Source organism: Amphibalanus amphitrite, unplaced genomic scaffold, assembly GCF_019059575.1.
Source record: "Amphibalanus amphitrite isolate SeventyFive unplaced genomic scaffold, NRLGWU_Aamphi_draft 000299F_arrow, whole genome shotgun sequence".
Lineage (NCBI taxonomy): Eukaryota > Metazoa > Arthropoda > Thecostraca > Balanomorpha > Balanidae > Amphibalanus > Amphibalanus amphitrite.
In genome coordinates, this window is record NW_024881794.1 from 519,638 (window position 1) to 543,523 (window position 23,886).

A 23,886-nucleotide genomic window follows, 5' to 3' on the forward strand; every position below is an offset into this window, starting at 1 on the left:
TTAATTTAATAATGAATCGGAATATTTCATTCTTGGCACCTGATATAACCCTGAGGTCAATTTAGGTCATATACATAGGTAAAGCAGGCTCGGTTTTCGACAATAACTTTTGATAGAGACATTCTATAGAACGAGTAAAAACTCGTTGGCTATGCGGAACTTCATTATACGGATCGATCGACATTCGACATGTAACATGAATTTTCCCGGTAAGGTCATGACCTTGACGTGTGGTCAAGTTTTTCAAGCTCATTTAAAGGTCAAATTTTATTTCATTCGACGTCTCGTGGAGAGAAACACGATGTCGCCAAATAAATGTCGCACTAGCTTGTGGAAAAGGTAAAACAGAATAATTCACAAAAAGTCAAATTGACGTTTTTTTGCTTTTTGACCTTTGGTGGCTAATCGTCGCCCTTAGCTTTGAAGGTGCTTATGCTAAAGAGCTTTGAAAGCGTTATCGAACGCGCTTTACTGCGGCGCTGTATGAGCTCTTTTCATTCACGAGTTATTCACCGATTGGTTAAAAAAGAAATTTTTAAGTTTTGCTGCGATTTAAGCCTCGATGAAGCAACCTTTGACCTGACCTAAAGATAATTGATTTATTTTTCATGATTTTTATTTGTGACGTTTTTTAACGCCGCTTTTCGCGTGTCAGTGTATCCAGAAGCCCCCCCCCCCCCCCCCCCACACACACACACTAGGGCGTTAAAAACCCAGCGGATGCGTGAATATCATTGTATCGGTAGGTATAATATCGGTATTTCGTTAAATCATTATCTATAATTATCTTTTAGCCATCGGTATATCATTATCGGTTTATATTATAATTATTATTTGTTACCACGGCTGAACGTAAGAAGCAACATCGCCAACGAGTTTATTTCTCTCGAAATTTTCTAAAATTCACCCTGACGATCGCTGCATCTGATTGACATCCCTTCATACCTACCAATATCAAAGAACAACTTTGAAATTTGGCCTTAAATGACCTGATTTTGACCGAAAATAATTCACCTCTGATGATTGGCTGAAAATAATTCACCTCTCATTGTTGACGTCGTTTGTATGATACCTTGCAACAGACCAAAAGCCATTCATTTTTTTCCTAGTCGGCCCAGTAGTTTCGGATAAATCCCCCCCCCCTCACCCCGCCCCTATGACGGGCATGCCCGTCATGGGTCCGTCGTCTGCAGGGTCCGGCAATGGCCGCACGTGGATCGAACGGGTCAATTTTGATATCCAAACACTCCCCACTCAACTCGGAATGAGAGATCGAGCAGTTGGGGCTAGCCATGCGCATCAAACTCTGCTTAGCGCTAGCTCCGCATCTCCTAATTATTCCGTCCCGTCCAATCGTTCGAGATGATAAAAAATATAAGACGTTTGTGATTAAAACGTTCCAAAGCGATGTGAATGTGTTATTTCTTACGCTGATAAGGGCCGAAACGTTTTGGAAGCGAAAGTTTTTCATGTTTTGACATGTTTGCCGAGATGCACTACAAGCACATATCATATTACAAAAAAAAACATTTGTCTATATACCTACACGGGTCTTCCATGCTTTCCATTTCGGAAAAATAACTATTATTGGATACGAACTACGGGGGCATGCTTCGGTCAGCTTTCTTCTGAAGCGTGTAGAATAAATGAAATAAGCTTCATTTTCAATAAATTTTTACAGTATTCCTATGTGACACTTACATAAATGATCACACTAATAGCCAGTCAGCCACAATGTTGTGTGAATGGGGGGTTTACGCTCTGTCAATAGCCAGTCAGCCACAATGTTGTGTGGATGGGGGGTTTACGCTCTGTCAATAGCCAGTCAGCCACAATGTTGTGTGAATGGGGGGTTTACGCCCTGTCCACGGCTCTTCCCAGCGCTTGTCTTTTTAGTGGCCTTCGTATCACGGTCAAACGCAGACTGAAATCAGCTGATCGTGGTCGGGTGTTGGAGGCGTCCTGGTGAATTTGTGCTTTTTTGCTAAGAATTAGCGTGGTTTAGGCCTGGATTTCTGTTCCAATCGCTTCCTAAGGTAAGTTTCTCATGATTCAAGTATCAAAAGCTGGTCAGTGACTGGGTGAGGTTGAGAAATAGACCGTTTTCTTCCGGCATCGATCGGCCATCTGCGCCATACTTGTTTTCCCGTCGCACGCTTGTCTCCGCCCTTTTGGCTGCAGAGCGTACGAGGGTAGTTGAAAGGACAATGTGTCAAATTGTGCTGTGGTTCTTCAGAATGCAATATGTTCCAACTAAATATGTAATAATTCTCATTATTTTTTATATTTGGATATCAAGGAAGTCATGTGAATCTTTCTCTTTGATAAAGACTGCCTAAGCTGCGAGATTGACCTAACTAGCAGTGTGGAAGGGTATGCCCAAGGTATGCCTTTGCATGTAATTTTTATTATTATTTTCAATTATCATATTTATTTTGTTCTCTAATGATTCTGAAGAATCAATATCATTGATATATTTTTTTTTAATGAAAATCATTTAAGCAAAAGAATAAAGTAAAGTTCATGCTAGACCTGCCAGTTTCCATTCCTGAGGAACACAGCAATATATGCATAACATAATCTGACAGCTATAGTTACCAATTAAACAAAATACTTTCTCCCCACTCAAAAGTCATGAAAACAAAAACTTGTTATCCTAACAAAAAATCAATGATGCAAGTAATGGTATCAGACATCAGTTATGGTAGTGATTTATAAGCAAGGAAAAGTAAACTGGTTTTGTGTTTTGCTGCCTTTGCTTTTCTGGGATGGAAAACAATTCTTAATGAAATGGTAACCCTGCTGATTATTCATCACTTAGGCATCATTTATTGTGTTAAACAAAAGTTTTTCTTCTTTCATTTTGTACTATTTTATGATACAGGCATTTATAAGTGAGATGATGCAGTTGTGCACACTATTGATATGTGATATGAATAATAATAGGTGTGAGGTGTGATCCAAACTTCCACAATTCATCATGTGATTTGTCATAGCTAGAAATTAGAATTAGACAAAAATAATCTCAATTCAAAACTGCACAACTGCTTGGAGGTTATATGTTATGACTTATGAACAATCATTTTTTTAAGTGCAACAAAGTGTTCTATGAGGAAAACATTTATCTCCTCATTTCAGTCTGCTCCTTCGTTTTATTATTGAGTCCGTTCCGTACTTCTGTTCAGCCGAGGCCCTCGTTCAGTCTGTGGGTGCAGGTGGCGCTTCAGCGCGGCATAGTTTCTCTGATAGTCACCAGATGTCTCTGTGCTCCCTCGACACCCTCACCGCCTCAGGATTTCAGAAGCCCCACTGCTGTCTTCAACCATGTCCAGTACTATATTAGCAACATTTGAAGGAGTCCTCGGATGGACGTCTTCTGGGTCAGAATTACAGTATTTCACACCGGTACGACCAGCCTGTGACGATTTGCAACGAGGGCTGAGGCTTGGTATATTGGGTATATTTGTGGTGCTTTGAGCCGTAGAAGAAGACAGGAATAACCGGGGAAGCCTGTTGACGAAAACCTAAAAAGGTCCATCAAGGGCGCAGCACGACCGAATCATGACCATGCATAGAGATGAGAATTCCTCCAGGCGAGAGGCGATCATTTGTCTAGAGCTAGAACCGGTGAGGCGCTGCTTTTAATAGCCTTCTCCTTACATCCTCCGACCAGCGAATTGCTAGGGCAGTATCTCATTTCATCATTAGGCTTTCCGCTTCCATACTCGGTCAGAAGTCAGTTGGTTTTGGGCACTTGGGTTCAAGTGCACTTTGGTAAGGCAACCCTTCTAGCTGCGGCTCCACGGAACTTGAACGGGCTACCTGACATTGAATCTAATTACGTTTGATCGATTTCACGTCCATATCTGCGCTGCCGAATTCGACTGCCGTCCTGCGGGACAGCTCGTGCCCGGCTCACTGGCCCTCACGCCGAGGCGATAAGGTCGATAAGGATCGGTCTCAGGGCGCCACCTGGCGTGCCCTGCGAGTGCTTCTCCAGTCGGAACGGCCGCGCCGCGCCGCCGGCGGATGCGGCTGCGGCTGCCGCGGCGGTGCGGCCGATTCACCAGCTGCACAAGGTCGCACGGCCGCCGCTCAGCCGGCCGGGAGTTTATTCATGAGACCCCCGGACTCCGAATAGGCCATCGGCGTGGGCAGCGCGCGGGCCGGTTCAGGTAATGAAGTGTAATGTCCATTCAGGGCAGGTGGATGGGATGGTTATCCGACCTGGTTTGGTGCTCGAAATGTCAACATTTTCCTTAAATATTTACCCAGGATTTGGCCATAGTGATTTTTTTTTTTAGTAACCTGCTGAGACCAGAAGACATTGATTTATATTTTAGCTTCGAAAGAAATTGAGTGTCATTTTCAGATGTAGACTAACATGTTTTACGCATGGCAGTTCTCGATCGATGGCATCCTGACGCAGATGGCAAGGAAAACTTTCGATTTTCAGGACCTGGCGGCTTGCGAATATGTAGGCCCAGTTGTGATACGTTTTTATCTTGTCTGACCCATGCTTCGAAACTGCTTCGAGTTATGACGGCTCAGAAGACCAACTCATTCATGTTCCGCTTCTCAGCACAGACAAATGGGAGACCGAAAGGAAAAATCTACCGCAAGTTTTCACATTGCCGTCGGCTTTTCACACGCCATTTCGGTGCCCTTTGCGCGTTCGCACGTAGATCCGTCAGCGCTGTCCGTGGCAGGCGGTCTTTGGTGCGGTCGGCTGGTGCGGTGGGACGCGTCTGAGCGCGCCGTGGGCCTGCCGCCGGCGGAGCGGCACCGCCGCGGGCGTGCTGGGGCGTGCTCTGCGCTCGTCGGTTGTCCGAACTGCCCGACATCAGTCGCACTCGCGGCACCTGCCGAGATCGGCGGCGAGCGGGGTCGAGCGGCCATGCGCCGTCGACCGTCGGTGTTCCCCGCTCACATCCCGCGCGACAGTTGCCCCCCGGCTGACCGCGGGTGCGTGGCGCCGAGTGAGCTGGCGGGCTGCTGCCGTCCGTCCCCCGTTCTCCAGAGCGCTGGATCGATCTCTCAGCTGCCAATCGGCTCACTCAGACGGTCGGTATTCGGGAGGCGAGCACGGGGACGACGTCTCCCGTTATTGCAGCCACTTGCCGCTAGTCTTATTCGTTTCTGGAAGTGCCACCTCCCCCAGCTGTTTTCTAACGCTGGCAGGATAGACTTATTAATGCATTGCATTATATGCTGGAAAATCAGTGCGATAGGTATTCATTTGGATTATTCGGTGTTCATCATCCGCATGATGCATCTTATCTGCCTTTCGCTGCCGAATACTGGTAGAGGTAGATATTCTGTCCTGCTTACCGCCCTCCACACAAAGCTCCTCCCTGCCATGACCGTCGCTGGGCGGTGCTGCGTCGGACGGTACCAGCGGGACGTCATCGACCCTGCCCCTCTGCCCGCTCTCGGCGCGCTGCCGTCTCCCTCGGCCCACGGACGGACCGGCCGAGCTCGTCACCCGACCCAAATAGCGGGCGGTATGGACGGCCGGACCGGGGGCGGGACGATACCTACCTGTTCATTTCTCACCGGTACCGATCTCCGCCCGCCGCCGATCCCCGCTCCAGATCCCACAGCCTTCAGCAGTCGTACTCCGGGCCGATATTGCGTATTCAAATGCCGCTGCAATCGGGTAGGAGTGATATTGCATGGCTGGTCGCCTTGCCGACGAATACTGCAGCTGGAGTTGGGAATTGATGAGGGTAGAATATTTGACAGGTCGGATGCTCAGTTACACAATCGTTTGAATTGTGAACTCTTGGGTTATTCGCACGGCGGGAAATTTGTCAATTCAGGCGTGAATTCTGCTGCACGAACTTTGACGATGTCAGATCAGCAATTAACTTACTGAAATGGGCTTATCGTGCTGGAGTGCTGTGTATTTGAATAGGGCGAGTTTAGGTTATATGCTACAACCACTTAGCCCTTCTTCGGCAGCTTGGTACATACGTCTTCATCTGGGACCTTTTAACAACATGCACCCATCTCATCTTTTTCTCGCCAAACAAGATGCCTATCTGTCCTTAGGACTTTCTTTGTGCCGTGAATCGGAAGAAATTGATAGATGTATCAAAACAGCCATTGGTCTGTACTGCGTACTCGAAGGCCTATTTCCCCCGTTTCTCTGAGCCCCAATCCCCGAACCCCTTATCCGTCCCATTATCCGTGGTTTTCTGATCAACAAGTTTCGGTTTTGATTTTGCTACTGGTAAGAAAACAAATCGGCTATTGATAATTTTGTCTCCAGTATTAGCTCCGAATATGGTACTATGCCTACACGACTAATGCTCATGGATGCGCATCACTTATAACAGGACACACTTTGAGGGAGGGACCCAGCCGTGTGATTATTAGCTTCCGAGCTGAGACCAAGGCTCTGACCGGGGCCTGACTGTCTAGTCTCGCAGGCAGGACTATATTTAGTGTGATGGTGGTCGACACAAAAATTTGCTGAGTTGTTCCGAGGATAATTGAAGATAGTAATTAAACTCGCGTCAACCAGTGAGTGAACTGAAACGACACGAGTCCAAGTCGAGCTCATCCAATCGACATCAAGTGTTTTTTAGCCCAAGTTAACAAAAAGTGTTCAGCGGAGTCATTTCACAGCTGCCTATAAATATCGATACTTTACGTACGATTGAATTTTGTAATGTAATGTATATTTATCAATTCGTATTCTTCAAAGCCGTTCTCCTTAAAACTTCTGTATTAACAAGTTCATTCCTGAATTTGATAGGCCGTCTATAGAAACGTCCGATCATTTCTTTGTTGGGCTTTGATACTTGTTAATCGTATTTAGCTAGTTAGGTAGGTATTGGATATGATTCATGTAAGCTTATGCTATTTCCATCTCCTCGATTACTACGGAATGCGAATGTTCAATGCAATACCTACATTGCCACCATCCTGAAACATTTCGTGCGTGTTACCTACTATTTTACCTTTTATTTTGTGCGCAGTAAATAAGATATAGTCTCCTAGGTAAAAACGTTCAACCGCAAATCATTACTTGAGGGCATAAAACACCAGTCGTTTGGTTCAAAATACGAGATAATTTGCTTCATGCCTAAATGTTTTTGTGTGTTTGTGTTTTTGTCGATAAAATCCTGTGATGCAGAGTGCTATGCTTTCGAAATCACGCGTTTGTTTTACGGATTATTTTAAGTTGCGTCTCCTTTTTAATTATTTTCATTCAGCTTCTTTGGCTCTTGCTTACTGTTCTTTTCCAATATCTAATGTTTCATGCTGGCCATACTCTGCTAACCTACTTGCAGTCCGCTATCGGTATTCATTTGTCTTGTTTTTGCTGCCAGGAACGTTGGCTGCCCTCCGATGTGAGATGGCCACCTCGCCCGCCGCCGAGATCCACCTGACCGGGACGCCCGGCAGCACGCCTGCCAACGACATGGACGACTTCGTATCGCTGCCCGATGACGACAAGGACCTCAGTCTGATGATCGAGTCCAGTAAGACGGACGACCTCAGCAACGCCCTCCATACCGACCCGGACGCTCCGCGCAAAAAGAAGAAAACCCGTCGAGGAAAAAAGAAGCAGCGCCATGCGCCGCCTCCAGAGGGCGTCGTGAACGCGGTCGAAGATAACCAAGATGGCGCTGGTATTGCGCGCCCAGAGGACTCGGCCGCGGCGGGCGCTGCTGCGCCCTCACAGAACGACGACGGAGAGCAGGCCGTGCCGAGCAAGAGACAGCGGCTGAACCGGCGGCAGCGGCGGCGGCGGTCGGGCCGGCTGCCGGCGCCCATCCTGCGTCCCCGGGACGTGCCGCGCGCGCCGCTCAACTCCACATCGTTCATCATCGACGACCACGAGAACTCGGCGTTCTACATCGACTTCGACGCTGCGGCGCGTCGCTCGCCGACCGGCCCGTCGGACGGCTCACAGCTGGAGTCCTCGACGGCCGATGACGAGGACGCGGAGGAAGCGGCGCTCGCTGAGGCGGAGGAGTTTTCGCGCAAGGACTTTGAGAACGTGTACCGACGCGCGCGCGAGGAGGAGCTGGCCGAACTGGAGCGGCCTGAGCTGGTCGAGTGTGTGCGCGCTCTGGAGGCGCGTGTGCGCGAGCTGGAGGCGCAGCTGACCCTCTACGACCCGGAGGTGTGGGTGACCAACCTGCAGAACCAGCTGCTGCACCTGCAGGAGGAGAACCTGATGCTGGTCAAGACCAGGGAGGCGCTGATGAAGAAACACGGTCTCGAGACATGATCGGGCCCGCGGCCAGCACGCACGCGCGAGGAAATGATTAAAACTTGCTGCACAATTTCGGAACTTTTGAATTCTTGTTATGAAAATGGCCTAGCTGAAGTATTTATGCATCATTTCTCTCGAGGAATGTACATCTGAAGCGGCCCATCAGAAATACCTAGTCGTGTTCTGATCTGTTTACGATAGTTGATTGAAATTACTTATGTCTCATTTGTTCATGTGATTTGCATTCCTCGAAAGCCATCGGTGCCAAATGGAATACGATGTGTTGTGTTTTCATAGCATGGATTCACGCGTTACCGATGTGGGCGGTGAGTTGGTGTCACTTATTTCGCGTGTGCCGGCGTCGCGCACGGCAGCGGCGCCGAATCGGCTGTGTTTCATGTACATACCATTATTCGTGTAGCGGTGGCCGAGCGCGGCCCGCGTCAGATTCAATGTTTATGCGCACACATATCCTGTGGTGCGGGCGGGGCTGCGTTTTGGGGTGGGGGTTGGTGGCGACGGCGCGCCGTAGCAGGGACTGGGCCTGTCACCTCAGACACCCGCACACCTGTCTAGTCCGATCGCTGCGCTCGCGGCGACCTATTGCGTGCTCTCACGCGCCGTGCGTGTGCCCGTTGTGATCCTTTTAACTCGGAGCGCCCCCTGGGCGGGTCGCCGCGCCGTTTCGTCGTCTGACCGTTTTTTGGAGGGGGCTGAGCGGGGCTGGGTGGCGGCGCCGGCGGCGGTGCCGGTGCCTCTGTCGTGCCGGCACTGACCGGCAGGCGACGGGGCACCGGCGGGCCGCCCCGACCTCGGCTCCGACCCCGCTCAGCCACCGACCTCAGTGGATGCGGGAAATCGCGGACGTTTGCGACCTGACGTGGCTCGGCCGACTCGAAACACGACCGAAACGCTCCCCTCCTCTCTCCGCCGCTCTCGTTGCACCTGGGTCGCTCTGTCGCGGCATATATTTGCTTTTGTTCGCGCTGAGCAGTGTGACTGCCAGCCTCAGCACTTTGCTACAGATGGGTCTCTTTTTGGGGGATGGGAGAGAAAATGTGTTGTTTCTGCTGTGTTGTTTTTAATTTTATTTGTATATTCAAGTGCATTGTGAGCATGCGCAATACGACTGCCACCGGATACGAAAGTTCCGCCCGTGACTAGGCGCAAAACACCTGTTTTTGGGAGTGTACAGCTTCACAGCGCTTACGTTTTCTCCCCTGACCCAGTCATTGTACATATTGTAAATACAGGAGCGTGACTGCGCAGATATCTGTTAATAGCTGGACGCGTTTTATCCGGTTTTAAATATACCCACGAATACCGTTTATCTATCGGCTGGTCGCAGTGGAGCAGATAGCGTCAACCTGAGAGTCGAACTCCGTTATACTGTACCAACTATGCCGCTGGCTTTTTGACAGACAGGCCTCGTCAGGTGACTGGTGAATTTCTGGATTACGAAGGAAGCGGAAATAGGTACAAACGCAGCTGCCTCGTGCCCGTCCTTCGTAGGTTCGCCAGTCCCGACCTCCCTTCCGCATCTACTGAAATGGAATGGAAAACCTAGCGGTGGGACAGAGTGGTCACTCGGCGCACTCAGCGGTCAGTGGTGTGTGAATTGCGATTCAGAGATACGGCGATAAGACTCGATAGGTTTTGAACGAGAGGGGCATGCGAGCCAGCCCGTCAGACGGAGTGTGTCGGCTGCATAAAATAGACGGTGACAGTTGTGCTACAATTGACACGAATGAGAACTTCAGCTCCCAAGCCTTACCGTAAAATCTTTCAAGGTAAGTAATGGTGGGGACCAAACATATGTAGGTTCTTTACTAGAAGGTCCTAACTACATGTTGTTTGCTAATTGTTTATCTTATACGATGGGATTCAAGCTGAGAAGTAACAATTTGAAGCACCTTAGGTATATTATCAGTTAGCTACATTCCGTGCTGATAACAGAGTGAAGGGCATGAAAAGAAACTGAAGAAATTCAACTGCGGACCATCAGCCTCAGTTTCCCCACAAACCAATATTTTTGGCTTTAGTTTAGTCCCCGAAGCCCGGCTGTGCTCACCAGCCTCACCAGTGTGACTGACTATAGGACTGGGGTTGGATTAGATCACTATTCTTGTGTCTTGTCTTAGATATTTTTCAAAGCTTCAATTCGGTATGCTCACTGGCCACTGCATCACAGATATTTTCCGAAAGGCTGCCTTCCTGCTTTTTTGTTTGATGCCTTGTTTCAATAATACTGGGATCATGTGCAATAAAAAGTACTTTGCAGTGAAATAATAAAATTGTTCAACAGCAGAAAACTTTGTAGGCATTTGTGACGCGAATGAGTTCTGACGCAGAAACCCGCCCACTTGTTTTCATTTGGTCGGTTGTTTCGGAGCGGTTGGGTGCGCGCGCTGTGGATGGGGTTGGGAACATAAGTATTTATCCGTTCAAAAGTAACAAAATTTTTAGGAGTTTCATCATGCATCAAATAACATATTGGTAAGTACCATTGATTTGATGTTGATGTGTGGTCTGTGGACTGTCGTATCTGTGTTAAGGTCAAGTGAAGTCAAAGAAATCAGAAGCCCAATTTCAGTTTTGTTTTCTCATGATTTTGGCAGTTCAGTATGGGAAGTGCTGGCGTTTTCTTTGAAAAAATTAATGCAGTGCTAGCACTGCTAACACAACAGCTGTTGTGTTCTTTTTCTACTGGATATTTTAGATCCAGAGGTAGGCCTGCCGGCTACCATTTTTCTTTTTAGTTCAATTTCAATTTATCGTCAGATGGATGGACTGATTTCTTATGAGACGTAGTCAGCAGTACCTAGTGGCGGAACACCCTCACTGGGTGGCACTGCCGATTTTTGGTCCCATTCTTTCCATGCAACGCCCATAGGGGTAATGTTAAAATGCCAAAATTAAAGGAGGCACGGTGCCCCGGTGCCCTCCCTGTTCCGCCACCTATGGTAGTCAGGGTAATGTAAACCATCTCAGCTGAAGTATATTCAATTTTATTTGCTTTTGTTCTTATGTTGGTTTCATTTTGCACGGAGAACTTCAGGATATACCTAAATATGCAAAGATATGAACATGTGTGAGCACAATACTAGCCTTGTGGCAAGGTTCCATGCAAGTACACAGCCATACTGATTACTGGGAGGAACCTTTAGATGAGCCCGCATAGTGCATAGTGACATGCACTAAGTTTTCACTTAAAAGGGTGTGCAAATAATGAAAATTCCATTACATTTCAGAAGTACAAACCTGGGGAAAAGAGGTCTTACATGGTGATTGCCTTGTGATAAGAGAACCGTGCAAGTGGTGGTGGTCCCCATTCTGCTGATGTCCCTTACCCTGTGTGTCTCTACCCCTCTCCTGTCTCGCTGTGGTGTCAGGTGACTCTGCTGGCCTCTGCCTCACCCTGTATGTTTCTGCTACTGCCTCAATCTGTGGATTGCTGTCGGTCTCCCGCCTTACCCTGTTTGTCTGTCAATCTCCCGGCCCACTCGGCCCCTGTGTGTCCGCTGATCTCACGCCTCACCTGTGTCCGCTCGGCCCTCAGACGGCGCCGGGACGGTGGCGGTGGCGGCGGCTCCATGCGGTCCGTCTGCACGACGCGCCCATGTCTGCCGCGGAGCTGTTCCTGCGGGACGGCCAGTGGGTGCTCACCGTGCGCCTGCTGCCGGGCGTCTCCTGCCTGGAGGCCGCCTGGGAGACCTGCTTCCGGCCGCCGCCCAGCTGGCTCGACTGTCTCCGGCCGCCGCCCGACTGCCCCGCAGGTCAGTCAGTCTGTCTGTCAGTCAATCAGTCTACTTTTCCGACCGCCGACCGACTGCCCCGCAGGTCAATCAGTCTGTCAGTCAGTCAGTCGGCCTCTCCGATCACTACCCGCCAGGTCAGACGCCCTGTCAGTCAATCAGTCAGTCAGCCAGACGTCAGTCTGTCCGACCACCGCCCGACTACCCCGCAGGCCAGTCAGTCAGTCAGTCAGCCAGCCAGTCAGTCAGTCAGTCAGTCAGTCAGTCAGTCAGTCAGTCAGTCAGCCTCTCCGGCCGCCCCACTTTCCCGCGGGTCAGTCTCGCACTCAGTCACTCAGTCTGTTTCTCGAGTCATTCAGCAGCTGTAGATCGCCGGCAGACCGCCCCTGCAGGCCAGTTAGCTTGCAGCCTGTATGCATTAGGCGAGCTGTCGAACAGGTTATATTTAGGCTCATGTGTCTCAGCCCGTCATGTACTATCCATTTAATTCAGCCCCGGTTGGCTCTAATGCTACTGAATGATTTAACATTCTCGTAGAACACTGACGCCAGCAATTAACAATATTGATTCGTTCGTACCGAGATTGCGGTAGAACCAATTGTAAGCCGCCACCGGTTGTTGCCAAGCGTCCAGTCTGTACCAATCATCGTAAAAGACCACGTTGGTTTTATACTATCGGGCAGTAATGAATTCAGCAAGTTTATCTGTTCCGATGAATTAGATGTTATTTCTTTGCTGTGTTGCCTAGAAACCTTTTTTGAAGAAAGTACCTCGGTTACATCGAGCGTACAGTGAAACTATGTTGGACATTCTATTATTATCGAACATTTTATATCGTAATCAGTTTTCGTTGTCGCGGTTTTCATCAAGCGCTCGGACGTCGCTTATGTAACCCAATACGGCTGTTGGCCGGCTGTGAGACTAGCTAAATTCGCTGCCGCTGTATCGAAGCGGCGAGAGAGCCGGTGGTTTGGTGTCCCCGATCGCCAGCTGTTTAGTCTCGGGCCGTCCGGCTTGACCGTGTTGGCTCGTGGCTGCAGTCTTGGCACCTCGTATCTGGCACTACTGGGGATGCCATCAATAGGGCATCGATTAGCGCCACGCACCGGGCGGCCGACCTTCCTTCCCCTCCCCTCCGCCCCTTTCCCCCGCCACACTCTGTAAAGGTCATCGATGAGCGGTAGCCCGAATACAGGCGCAGTAGTGGAGCCTATGAAAGGCGACTGGAGCGCTCAGCGCAGCTTCGTAAACCCTTGGCGAGTCGCCGACTCATCCCGAGTCTGCCATGACTGAGTTTGCGGTGACTCTTGTGGCCTTGGAGGGAGGAAGCGCGCTCCGCTGAGCGATTCAAATTTGACCGCGGACTGCGGCTGTGAAGGGCTCTTCGAGCTCTTCCGACGCTGGGAAACCCGCAGTGTTGGGTGGAGTGGCGTATTGAGCTGTTGGGGTGCTAACGCCGGTCGTGACGGGGCCTCTCCAGTCGAATCGGCTCTCACCGACGCTGTTTTGACGGTTCTCGACATCCAATCGACTCGGCCGGAGAGGTAGGACCGGGCAGACTTATTACACACACAATCGCGTCGTGACTCAGCGGCCCTCCCTCCTGGCCGTGACGTGACGTGATGTGACGGAATGACGTGACGCACGTGCGTCACGGCCATCGATCTGCGCCGGCTCCCCGCTCGCCGCTCCGCTCCCCTAGTGTCGTCCGGAGGGGAGCGGAGCCCCTCGTCTGTCCGGGGAGCGGACGGCAGAGACCGGCCGGCGCAGTGCAGTGTTGACTTTGGCGGCGGCTGCTCGCCGGTCGGCTCGGTGGCGTCATCGCGCCGGTGACCGTCCGTGCGGGGTCCGGCGCGGTGACCTGCAGTGGCGCTGGGCGGGGGCGGGGGCGGCCGCAGCTGCCCGAGCGGGCGGCATCGATCGTCTCGGGCGCGGCGGTCGGGCGGCCAGCGCAGCTCGGAGCAGCAGTCGGCGCGGAGGCCGGCCGGTGCCGCCGCCGCCGGCCTCCGCCATGCTGTGGCGGGCTCGGCCGGGTCTGCTGTGCGCCGTCCTGGCCAGGCCGGCCCTGTGGCAGAGTACTGAGCAGCGGCTGAGTCTGGTGGCGGCTGCAGCCACCAGCGACACGGACCTCAGCCTGTTGGCCGGCTCCCTGGGCGGCCAGCTCGACGGCATCGTCCACTGCTACGGCATCCTCCTGCGCACAGGTCGGTCGGGGGGTGGACGGACCGGCCAGCGGAGGGGAGGGGGAGGCCTTGGGTGGGATGGGACTCGGGGGTATGGCTATTTTGAGGTAGAAGTATGGTCTTTCGTCTTGCGGCTGAAAGAAGGGGGCGGGACTGATAGTTGTCATTCGCACAGCCTAGGTGCGTTTTCGAATGAATGAAGACAAATGTATCCGCTATTTTTGATGCATCATTTTGAATTCTAGCGTTTCAATGGTTTGATCAGCCTTGCATTTGACAGTCCCATTTCCGGATTTGACTTTTAAACTGATATGTTGCTAAGTCAGCTGTTTTTGGACAGCCTCCAGCGATCACTGATTCACCCGAGCCCCGTCATTCATGTTTATCTTGGCCCCGGTATATGCCTGGCTCTACACCGCCGCGTCAGAAGTAAACGGCTCATGACGGTTGTTGCCGGGGCGAGCTTTCACAGTTAAACGAAGACTCTTCCGTAATGGCTACAGTCGACAAAAAGCCCTCGCTGGCTTTTCCCTCCAAATGACAAGTATAAACAAAGACTGATTGTGTTTGTGGTTGGGCGGCGTTACCGGTGTGGAACGGTTCGTTTCCGCTGTTGAACAAATGGCCGTCGACCGAGACAGATCGGTGTCCGTACCGCCGGGGACGGCCGGCAGCTGGTGGGGCGGAGCGGCGCGGCAGTGGCTGGGGAGGTCCACCAGAGTCGCATCACTCATCAGTCGTCGGCCCCATCCGGCAGCTCCGCCCGGCACAGGCCTGGATTTATTTCCTCTCTGCCGCGGCCGCCGTAGTTGATGGATGGATGGATGGATGGATGAGTTGACCAGAGTCGATGTCTCCGCTGACCGGATGACATTTGCTCTATATAAGAACGGTCAGCAGAACAATGGCTTGTTGCTTTTTGATGGCTGATCTGTCTGAATCTTCCATCGCTCCATATCTCCCTCCGCCTCGCCGCCATCGTTTCCGTCCCGGGCGCCTCTTGTTATCCGCCGCCGCCGCCGCCGCCCGTCACCGGCGTGCGGTTCGCAGGTGACGCGTGCGGCTCTCCGGCGCCGTGTGTTGTCCAGCATATTTACGTCTGGACAACGAGTTGCGGGGAAAAGTGCTGATTTTGTTGCAGTTTTAGGAGCCGGTGATAAGGCTGGATTTTTGGGTTACTTTTTCGTTCCGATTCATGTATTTCATAGTGTTTGGCTTTTGAATATTTTAGTTCTTTCAGATAAATATTACTTGCCTTACAACTTTTGTAAAAACGTTTCATTTTTATAAGCCGACCTTCAGAGTCCTAAAAATACATCAGCACTACAATCATTGTAAACAAGCAAATGGAAAAGACCACTTGGCTCTGTTCCAAGGCGCTTTTTAAGTTTATCTGGTGGTTTCCGTACTCTTGTACGTCGTTTTGTTGGATGTTTTGGATCCATTAAGATTGACTTATATCATATTTAAGAAGCATGTGACTGAAAACAATCCGAACTATCCAGGAGGCTGACAGAGGTCCTGACTCCTGAGCAATATCAATATCAAGTTGAACTTGAAGTTATTAAATTTTGGTTGATAAACGCAAGTTGATCGGGCTCATATATCAGCAAAAAAAGTAAAATTAAAAGAGCTTATTGGCCGAAAACAAGCTATAATATTGCAGATCCTGGAGCAATACTGAAGAGCACGCTGAGCAGGATCATGCCAGAAAATGTTGACTGATGAGTGCATATTGATGTATTGGTATGAATATTGAATGATAACTTACAACAGCAAGATAAATTAGTGCTAACTATCAAGTTAAAAATCTAGAATGAATGGACTTTGGCAGCTTTACTATGCTTAGATGCTGTGCAGATTGTAATGTGCATCCTACTCAGTGTCTGGCAAATGAAACATGCGATCATTTCATTGCTACTGCAACTGGAGGAGAAAGCTTGGATCACCAAATCCACTTAATGCTGATTTTGATGTTAATCATTACTGTATTTCTTGAAAAAAGGATTGTTAGTGACAAAATTGTCAATGTGACAATCCATGCAACGATGTGATCATATGATGTGTTCATAGTCATTCATGATAGTGATTCATGATTGTTGGTCCAATATACAATGGCAAAGCTCTCAGTCTCAGCGTTTCTTCCTGTGGATGGCCAGCAGTGACTCACAGCTTAGAAGCATTAGTTTTCTTTTCTTCACAGGGCTGGGATAAAAAGTACTGAGGGTAATCTTCCACCAAGGAACTCTACTTTGAGTTTTGACATGGTATGAGATGTAGGCACAAGTAGGTAGGTGCTTAGTTCCTATAGTCAGCAGTTGTGTAGGTTTAGTCGAGTTAGCTTAGATTAGGTTATGCTAGTTTTTTAATTTGCGAAGTGTCCAAAAAAATGTGACCTGAGCAATGAGCATACCTGAATATAACCTGACAGCTGACCTAACCTCAATCATCACACATATTTGCAGCCTTACCCAAGACCTGCATAGCAGAAGCACCCAGTTATAGGTAGGTACTCACCCTAACTCAATCTTACCTGCTAACCTTCAACTTGCCTATAGTTAGCTCACCTTGCCAAGCTGCATCCAGGGAAACAGTCAACTGAGGAACTGGCTCATTGGGTGGCTGGTGTGAGTCTGTGCATTGAAAGTGTTTCTTCTCTGAAGCTGCTCTGCACTGCTGTATGTCATGTTAGATGCTCAGAAAATGTGGGAAATGATTACTAAGCTACTTTAGTGCTTTGTTAATGCTCGAGACATGAACAAGTGCAGATCCTGCAGGGTACAGCAATGAGTTAGGTGCTAGGTGAGTATGTTATGTGAATGTGCTGTTCCCTGTTTGACCATAGTAAGTATACAAACAAGCAAAGGGTCACAGTTATATTCAATCTCCACATAAACATACAACAAAAACGGCCATATAGCCTCACTCCGAACACACTGACACCACAAATAGCTTAAGCCTTTGCAGGCACAAAAATGCTTTGATTTACAGGACAGGTATACAATATAACCTCTGTCCTTGGGGATCTTGCTGCCAAGTTGAGGTACGATGACTGAACTTCAGGATTGATCAACCTTTTCTTCTTAGCCACTGCTTATATACGAGAAAGACCAAATGCTTGTTTATAAACTGCCTTGAAAATTTAATGATCCACCTTCAATTCTGACATGAAGGCACAAGTAAAATAGTTCCCACTCCTTTTGGAATACACAAAGCAAAATATTTAATAACTTCTAGTGGATGGACAAGAGCAATTGCCACAGCTTCTCCTCAAGTTAACTTCTGGCACTGATGAATAACACTGACGCTAATTCGCTTCATATTTTGTAACAAACGCGCAAAAACTGCAATATAACAGCACTTTATGCTTCTTGACAAAATGCAAAAGTAGTAAAAATTTAGCCCTGATGGCATTCATTCTTGGTGGAAACGTAATTAGAAAATATTTTGTAGTAACTATTAAATTCCGGCCGAAAACAGTGCACGGTTTAAAAAAGAATCATTCCAATGGCGGTCCATTCTTGCGGTCCTGAAATCGCCACTATTTCCGGCCTCTCCAACGCAACTCGTTGTCCAGACGTAAATATGCTGTTGTCCATTACCGACCGGAAGCAGCGGCGACGGCGGTGGCGCGCGGCGTATGGCGTGCCGCTCAGACTATGAGCTTCCAGCGGCCGCTGGGCGGCGTGGGAGCGGGCTGAGTTGAACGGACGCCGCTGACCGCCGCCGCCGTCGTCTGTTCCGTAGCGCACCTGTGTGAGTGCTGCGGCCTTCCGGCGGGCCCAGCTGACTGCCCCGCCGGCCCGTGTGAGTCGCTCCCCCGTCAGTCCGGCGTGGTGCGGGGAGCGGGCAGTGCGTGCAGGACCGTCCGCCGCTCAGCCGGCTGTGTTGTGCCGCAATTCTGGCCCAATTAGAGGCGCTCCATCTGTGACATTCGTCTGATCTTTCACGAGTGGGGTCGTTAGTTCGTCCGATCGCGCCGCGGCGACTGTTGAGTGTCGTTATTGACTGTGTCAGTCAGTGAAGGGCGGCCCTGTTGGCCGGCTGCGTCGTTCTGCGTTCCGGCTGGGGCGCACTCGAGTACTGGTGATTGTATCATTCCGTGCAGCGTTCCGTGACGCTATCGTGATTCCACCGTGACGTTGCGCCGTGACGGTGTACCGTAACCCGCTGCATCGAGCCGTTCCCGGTCGCCGTGACGTGGTCGCTCGGTGGTGCCGGGAGTCTCTGGGGGTGACCTGTCACGGCCGGGAGTGTCGCCGAATACTCTAGTTCCGCCTCTGCGGTACAGGAGAATCTTCTGTCTCCCAGAGCTAAGTGTATCGCTGATACGCTGACCTGCTGACACGTCGCGTGCTGGGTACGATATCAGCGTCGGCGTCGGCGGGCGGTGGCGGGGTTCGGCGGGACACACCTGCGGAATGAGTCAGCCGCGTCCCGGGCGGGCCGGCCGTGTCAGCGGTACCGTGAGTGGCTGTGAGCGCCTCCCCAGCGGCGGCGGCGGCGGTGACAGCAGCGGCAGCCGTTCTGCAGTCGCCGGTGTGTGATGGCGGAGACCGCCGGCGGCGGCGGTGACTCCTGGACGGACTCGATGGCGTCTGTGCGGCGCGCGCTGCTGGCCGCCGGCCGGCTCTGCTCCGACTGGTCCGAGGAGGCCGTCTCTGAGCCAGGTGAGCGGCGCGCTCTGTCCGACAATCGACATTGTTCTTCCTCCAGTTTGGGTAACCCTGAAGTTCCTCTGGTGCCCGGGCCTGTTCTCTCTCTGGTTCCGCTAACCCTGATATTGCTCCGGTAGCCAGGGTGCGTTATTTTACACTTCCAATTGCTCTGTGTTGCGACCTTATCCTGTGCATCGATATGTCTTCCTTAGGTAAGCTTCGCCCATTGAAACACCCATTTTGCTACTGATATGTGGTGGTGGCTATGACTTTGTCCATACTCGATATATTGGTGTCCAGAGTCCGGATGTCTCCAGGTTTCAAGGCTCTCAGTTCAAACTGTGCGCTGCTTTTGTCCTAACCGTTCAGGGCAGCTAGCGTCTCGTCCCCGAGCCTGCCGCCACTCCCGCTCCCTTTCCCTGTACCGGTCCTGACCAGCTGCCCCATTGTATTGTGACTGACTGCCTGTCAGTCCCACACCTGTGTGCGGCACGTGAGTCTCTTCAAACCCATACTTAGGCCAGTCAGGGAGCGAACCAACCAGGTCCGATCAGAAGTTTCGCAATATATTGTATGCACATTTAGAGATGTTATGGCACGCATACTCGTAGTTGCTCAGGTCATGTGGTTTTTATGTAGGGGAGAGTGGGGCAAAGCGGCCACCCTAACGCTTCTCACGATGCCAACGCTTGATTTTTAAACTTGCAAAGATTCTTTCTATACCAATGTGATCTCTATTAAGTTGCCTTTTATTTCAACTGCGTTTTATTTCCAAAGGCGTTCACATATGAAAGATATTGACAAAACTTTAAACCTATGCATATTGGCCACTTTGCCCCATACCCTGGGGCAAAGCGGCCACTGGCGTCTTCTCAAGTCCCGATATGAGAAACAAAATAGTTGCCTCGTGTACGACTAGGGTAATTTGATGGTGACAAGGTTAAGCGAGAATGGATGTTTACTTTATCATCTTCCACCTGTAGGTAAACAAAGAAAGGATTTTCATGAAAATAAACATTTAATTGCATTATTTGGTAACTCATGCAACTGAAAAGTGGCCAAGATGAATGCATGACGACACATTTGAATATAAATAATGTTTTTTATTCAGATGGAAGCAGTTTATGGCCAATTGGGGGGTGGCCACTTTGCCCCGGCCACTTTGCCCCGCGCATACCGTCTGAGACAAAAATATTCCAGCTTAGCTATTAGTGGGGTAAAAAACATTAAAATTGGTAGAATACATGTACGATAACCATGCAATGCATGGACAAGAACGCTTATAAAAATTCCTAACGGTTATGGAATAACATGACATTTAAATATTGTAAACATAGTTGGTAACCTGGCAAGAAATGCTTTTCCGTGTTCCACAGAACAATGGTGATAGGCCTGAAACCCCGGTCTGGCTCATTCGAACGACCGTGCAGAGAAGTATAATTGGAAACCATAAATTGGAACTGACGCCAGCTATGAAGGGCTAAAACGATGGGTGGCCGCTTTGCCCCGGGTGGCCGCTTTGCCCCACTCTCCCCTACAATTGCTCACTTCAGCCTTGGAAGAGTGCGCCCTCCAATCGATGTGTCCCTCTGTTAGATGTGGCATTTCAGTTACTCTGGCTGGACAGTGGACTTTGAGTAATGAACAGGCGCGGAAGCTATTGTATGCAACTTGTGCTCATATTTATGAACTGTTTTGCTGATAATCTTATGAGTTCGCATGTTAACCGTCACACGGTTTTCAGTAGCGGTTAGACTAACAGTCCGTTCTCTCTCCCACTCTCAGGGCTGGCACCGTCAGCCTCTCGGTTCCCCTGGCTGGCTGGCGTGACTCTCGGTCACGCCTCCCCCGCCTGCCCCTAACCCTGGCGTTGTTGCATCATGTAACTGGCGACAGAATGGCCCTCTCTGGCCTGGCCTGACCCGACCCTGGCACCGCTCGGGTCCGGTCTCGTGCCTCTCTGTTGTTGTTCTTATTTGTTTTGGTCTGTGTCTGCTGGCATGAAGAGAAGAGCTGTGAGTGGTTGGTCGTCAGGATCTTTTGAACGATGTGGCAGTGTAGGTGGTGTTGGTATGAGAGTTTGGACACAGGCCATCCGCGCTTGGCAACAAATTTAGGAGTGAAGCTGAGATGTGGCTCATGACTTGACATTTGCTCAAGACGACGCTTTTGAAGCGAAAATATGTTACGACTGATTCGGAGCTCGAGCTTATTTCTACAAAAGTGATAAAATGGAACTGCTAAGTGTTGCTATGCTTTATTTGAAGCCCGTTTTGACGAATGCCTAGTACTCTTACGGTGAATGAATGAATGAATGAATGAATGAACCACTCCAATATTAGGATCTCATTCGCGGCATCCCGTCATCGCTGACCGACCCTCTCGCCAGTCCTTTGTTTACCGTCGTCCGTTAATCGCTATAGCCGACCCGTCATCGGTCAATAGTCGATACACACCTGAGCCGACTGCGATCACCTGTCTGTGGTCCGGTCACCGGTCGGTGACTAAGCCGGTGCGGTCACCGATCCTATATCCGACCTCGTCACTCTGCCGTTTTTATTCACGCGGTCCCAATTTGTCCGCTGCGGGCACTGGGCAGGCACGCGGGTCGTTTTCACAAGAGGTTCAACGAGGACGTTTTGTCGCCGAGGAGGTACGAGGGTGGACGCAATGGGACTGGCGGGGACCGATATCGATGGCCACCGGCCAGTACCAATAAACTGCAGAGGCTAGTATGATGCCAGCTGGGAGAAAATGAAATAATACCGCGGTGGTGCCTTGGTGTCTGAGCCCGTGATGTGCTGACATGAATTTATGACGGAGTTGCATCGGATTACTGATGCAAGCGAGGATTTCTTTCGTTATTTCACGTCCGTGGGATCAGAAATAGACGGACGGGTCAGCATTCGAAGAATGGGCACAGCTTCTCAGATAATTGCGAACACGAGTACCTAGTACTGTTAAGCTGTTCCTAATGTAGTGACGGCGTCTACTTGCGCTTTATTTCGTAATAACTGAACTTCTCAGCCAAGAGGCATCAACAAAAGTACGAAGTAAGGTATGGCGAACACTGATACGGTGATTATGGGACCATTATTGCTGACTGACCAGAAGAGATGAGGGATAATATACTGATATCTGTGATTGCGCCCTATTGTTATGATAGCTCGCATTGGGCACTTTCAATAGGCTATAAAATATCGGCAGACGTCAGTTTTCACGAATAGGTATCGATCATATCGGTATCTTGACGAGTGCGAAGCCGCGATATGCGGACTTTTTCTAGCGAACTTTTTCATTCGCGTGTCATTTTTGTGTGGAGTAACTTGATTGCTAGTCCCTTCAATCAATCATCTCTGTTGCCAGTTTTGGAGCTGTGCGCTGCTATACGATGTACTTTTCATCAGACCCATCCTGCTGAGTGCTGATAAGCTGCGACCTACTTTGCATGCATCCAGATCCACTCCACTATGCATGTCCCGAATCCGACGGCGCGCGTGTTCCTATCTAGGGCCATTAGCATTCGGTCGCTGTCCTATCAGCGCCACTGGTGCTAACGTATCGACCAGTAGCATCGACCGACGAGGCGATGGTCGGCACATAGCATCGACCACGCGGCGACCACTGCGTCGGTAATGCTATCGACCTCTTGGAGAATATCGACCAGCCGGATGACAGTTCCATTCCAACATCGTCCATCATATGGCGCTACTGTGAGGATAGTGATGTGGTGACGTGGCGAATGGTATAGCCGGCTTTTATTTACGGGTATGGCGTCAGTCCCACGGGCCCTCGGCTGCTGAGGGGAACGCCTGGTCCAAGTTGCTATATTTAGGATCCCTCGCATTGAACGGCCATGGACACTTCTATGGCCTGCTATGAAACATTCGTTTGAAGGTGTGACTCACGGATTTTCTTGGTGCACAATGGTCTCCAACTGAATGCAGCTGCGATTTTTCTATCAGGTGCAGGATCTAGTTGGCCGTTTGCAGCCGAGCGCTAACCTGCACAGGTGTCCGTGACACCCGGCTGGCGCTGTGTCGCCCACATCTTAATGCTGAGGGTGGCTGCTGACGGCGCCAGAGACGCCGGCCGTGACGCTGACTCTGAGGCAACCGACAGCGCTTCGGCGCCCGGCCGCTTTGTGGGCCGTCTGATTCTTCCAAATGGCCGCCTGTGCCGTGAGAGGGTCGTGCCGACGCCTCGGCTATTGTTCGAGCTCTCGACCTTTGTCGTCAGCTCCTTAGAGCTCGGCGGTGTTACACTATGGTCCGTGCTAATGCTCTGGTTTGGGGTGCGGCGATGCGAGACAAACCGGGATGATGTGCGGGACCCAGGCTGGTGCTGCCATCTGGAGACCCTGCCTGCCACCTGCCGGCAGATAGTGGAAACTGGTAGTTCAGCCTGAGCCGGCTGTCGGGCACCGCCCTCTGCACTTGCCACCTCCCTTCTGCCTCCCTACCCCTTCACAACCCGGTCATGGCTTACTCTAAAGCGTCAACGAAATAACCACCGATTCGGCTTATCCGGAATATGCTTTGAATGGCAGACCGTTTGAGAGACATGCCTGGATTGTGTGGCCTTTCCAACCTTGGTTTAACTGTTCTTGGGCTGTGGCACATTATCAGACACCGGTTGGGCTCCCCGAACTGACCGATATTAGCGATTGTTCATTGTTCCATGCACTGTTATGTATTGTTCCGGCTTTCTTTCATGCTCGGTATGGCTCGGCAGCACACGTGGTTGTTATCAGCTGGTGGGTCGGATTTCACTACTTCAGCAGGTGGTGGTTAGGGCCGGAAGGAAGGTCGGCAGTCGTGACCTCCCATAACCCGAGCGATCAGTAGACCTTGTGATTGCTTCACATGTCAGATGCCGAGCTGGGCCTGGAAGGTTCATGAAGCATTGAGAACGCTGGCCTCTATAAAACCTTTTGTTATTATTTCCTTTTTTGGCCAACGTGGCTGATAATAGCTGGTATGGTCATCGCCACGCATTTTTCTGTTTATTTGGCTTTGTGGCGAGACTGGTTCTTTAGGACAACCTCTCTGGCTTTT

The 23,886-nt window shown here is 50.4% G+C and overlaps 2 protein-coding genes across 7 annotated transcripts in view; both read left to right on the top strand.

Annotated features, from left to right (window-relative positions):
• The first annotated feature begins 1,711 nt into the window (after positions 1 to 1,711).
• Positions 1,712 to 9,501, top strand: LOC122387833 (protein HEXIM1-like). The gene is made up of 2 exons (XM_043378384.1): positions 1,712 to 2,036; positions 7,341 to 9,501. The coding sequence occupies exon 2, from the start codon at positions 7,367 to 7,369 to the stop codon at positions 8,246 to 8,248; it is 882 nt and encodes a 293-aa protein (XP_043234319.1). The 5' UTR covers positions 1,712 to 2,036; positions 7,341 to 7,366; the 3' UTR covers positions 8,249 to 9,501.
• Positions 9,502 to 10,605: 1,104 nt separating this feature from the next.
• The window catches only part of LOC122387834, a 56,045-nt gene continuing 42,764 nt past the window's right edge, over positions 10,606 to 23,886 (top strand). For 2 of the 6 annotated variants that reach the window (XM_043378386.1, XM_043378387.1), the window contains exon 1: positions 13,957 to 14,192. In XM_043378386.1, coding sequence (XP_043234321.1) covers positions 14,000 to 14,192 — 193 coding nt within the window. In that variant the 5' untranslated portion in view covers positions 13,957 to 13,999. Of the gene's footprint in view, positions 10,730 to 11,792; positions 12,010 to 13,952; positions 14,193 to 18,546; positions 18,842 to 23,886 lie in introns of those variants that run through there. The other 4 variants (XM_043378388.1, XM_043378385.1, XM_043378390.1 and 1 more) reach the window with 4 other exon arrangements.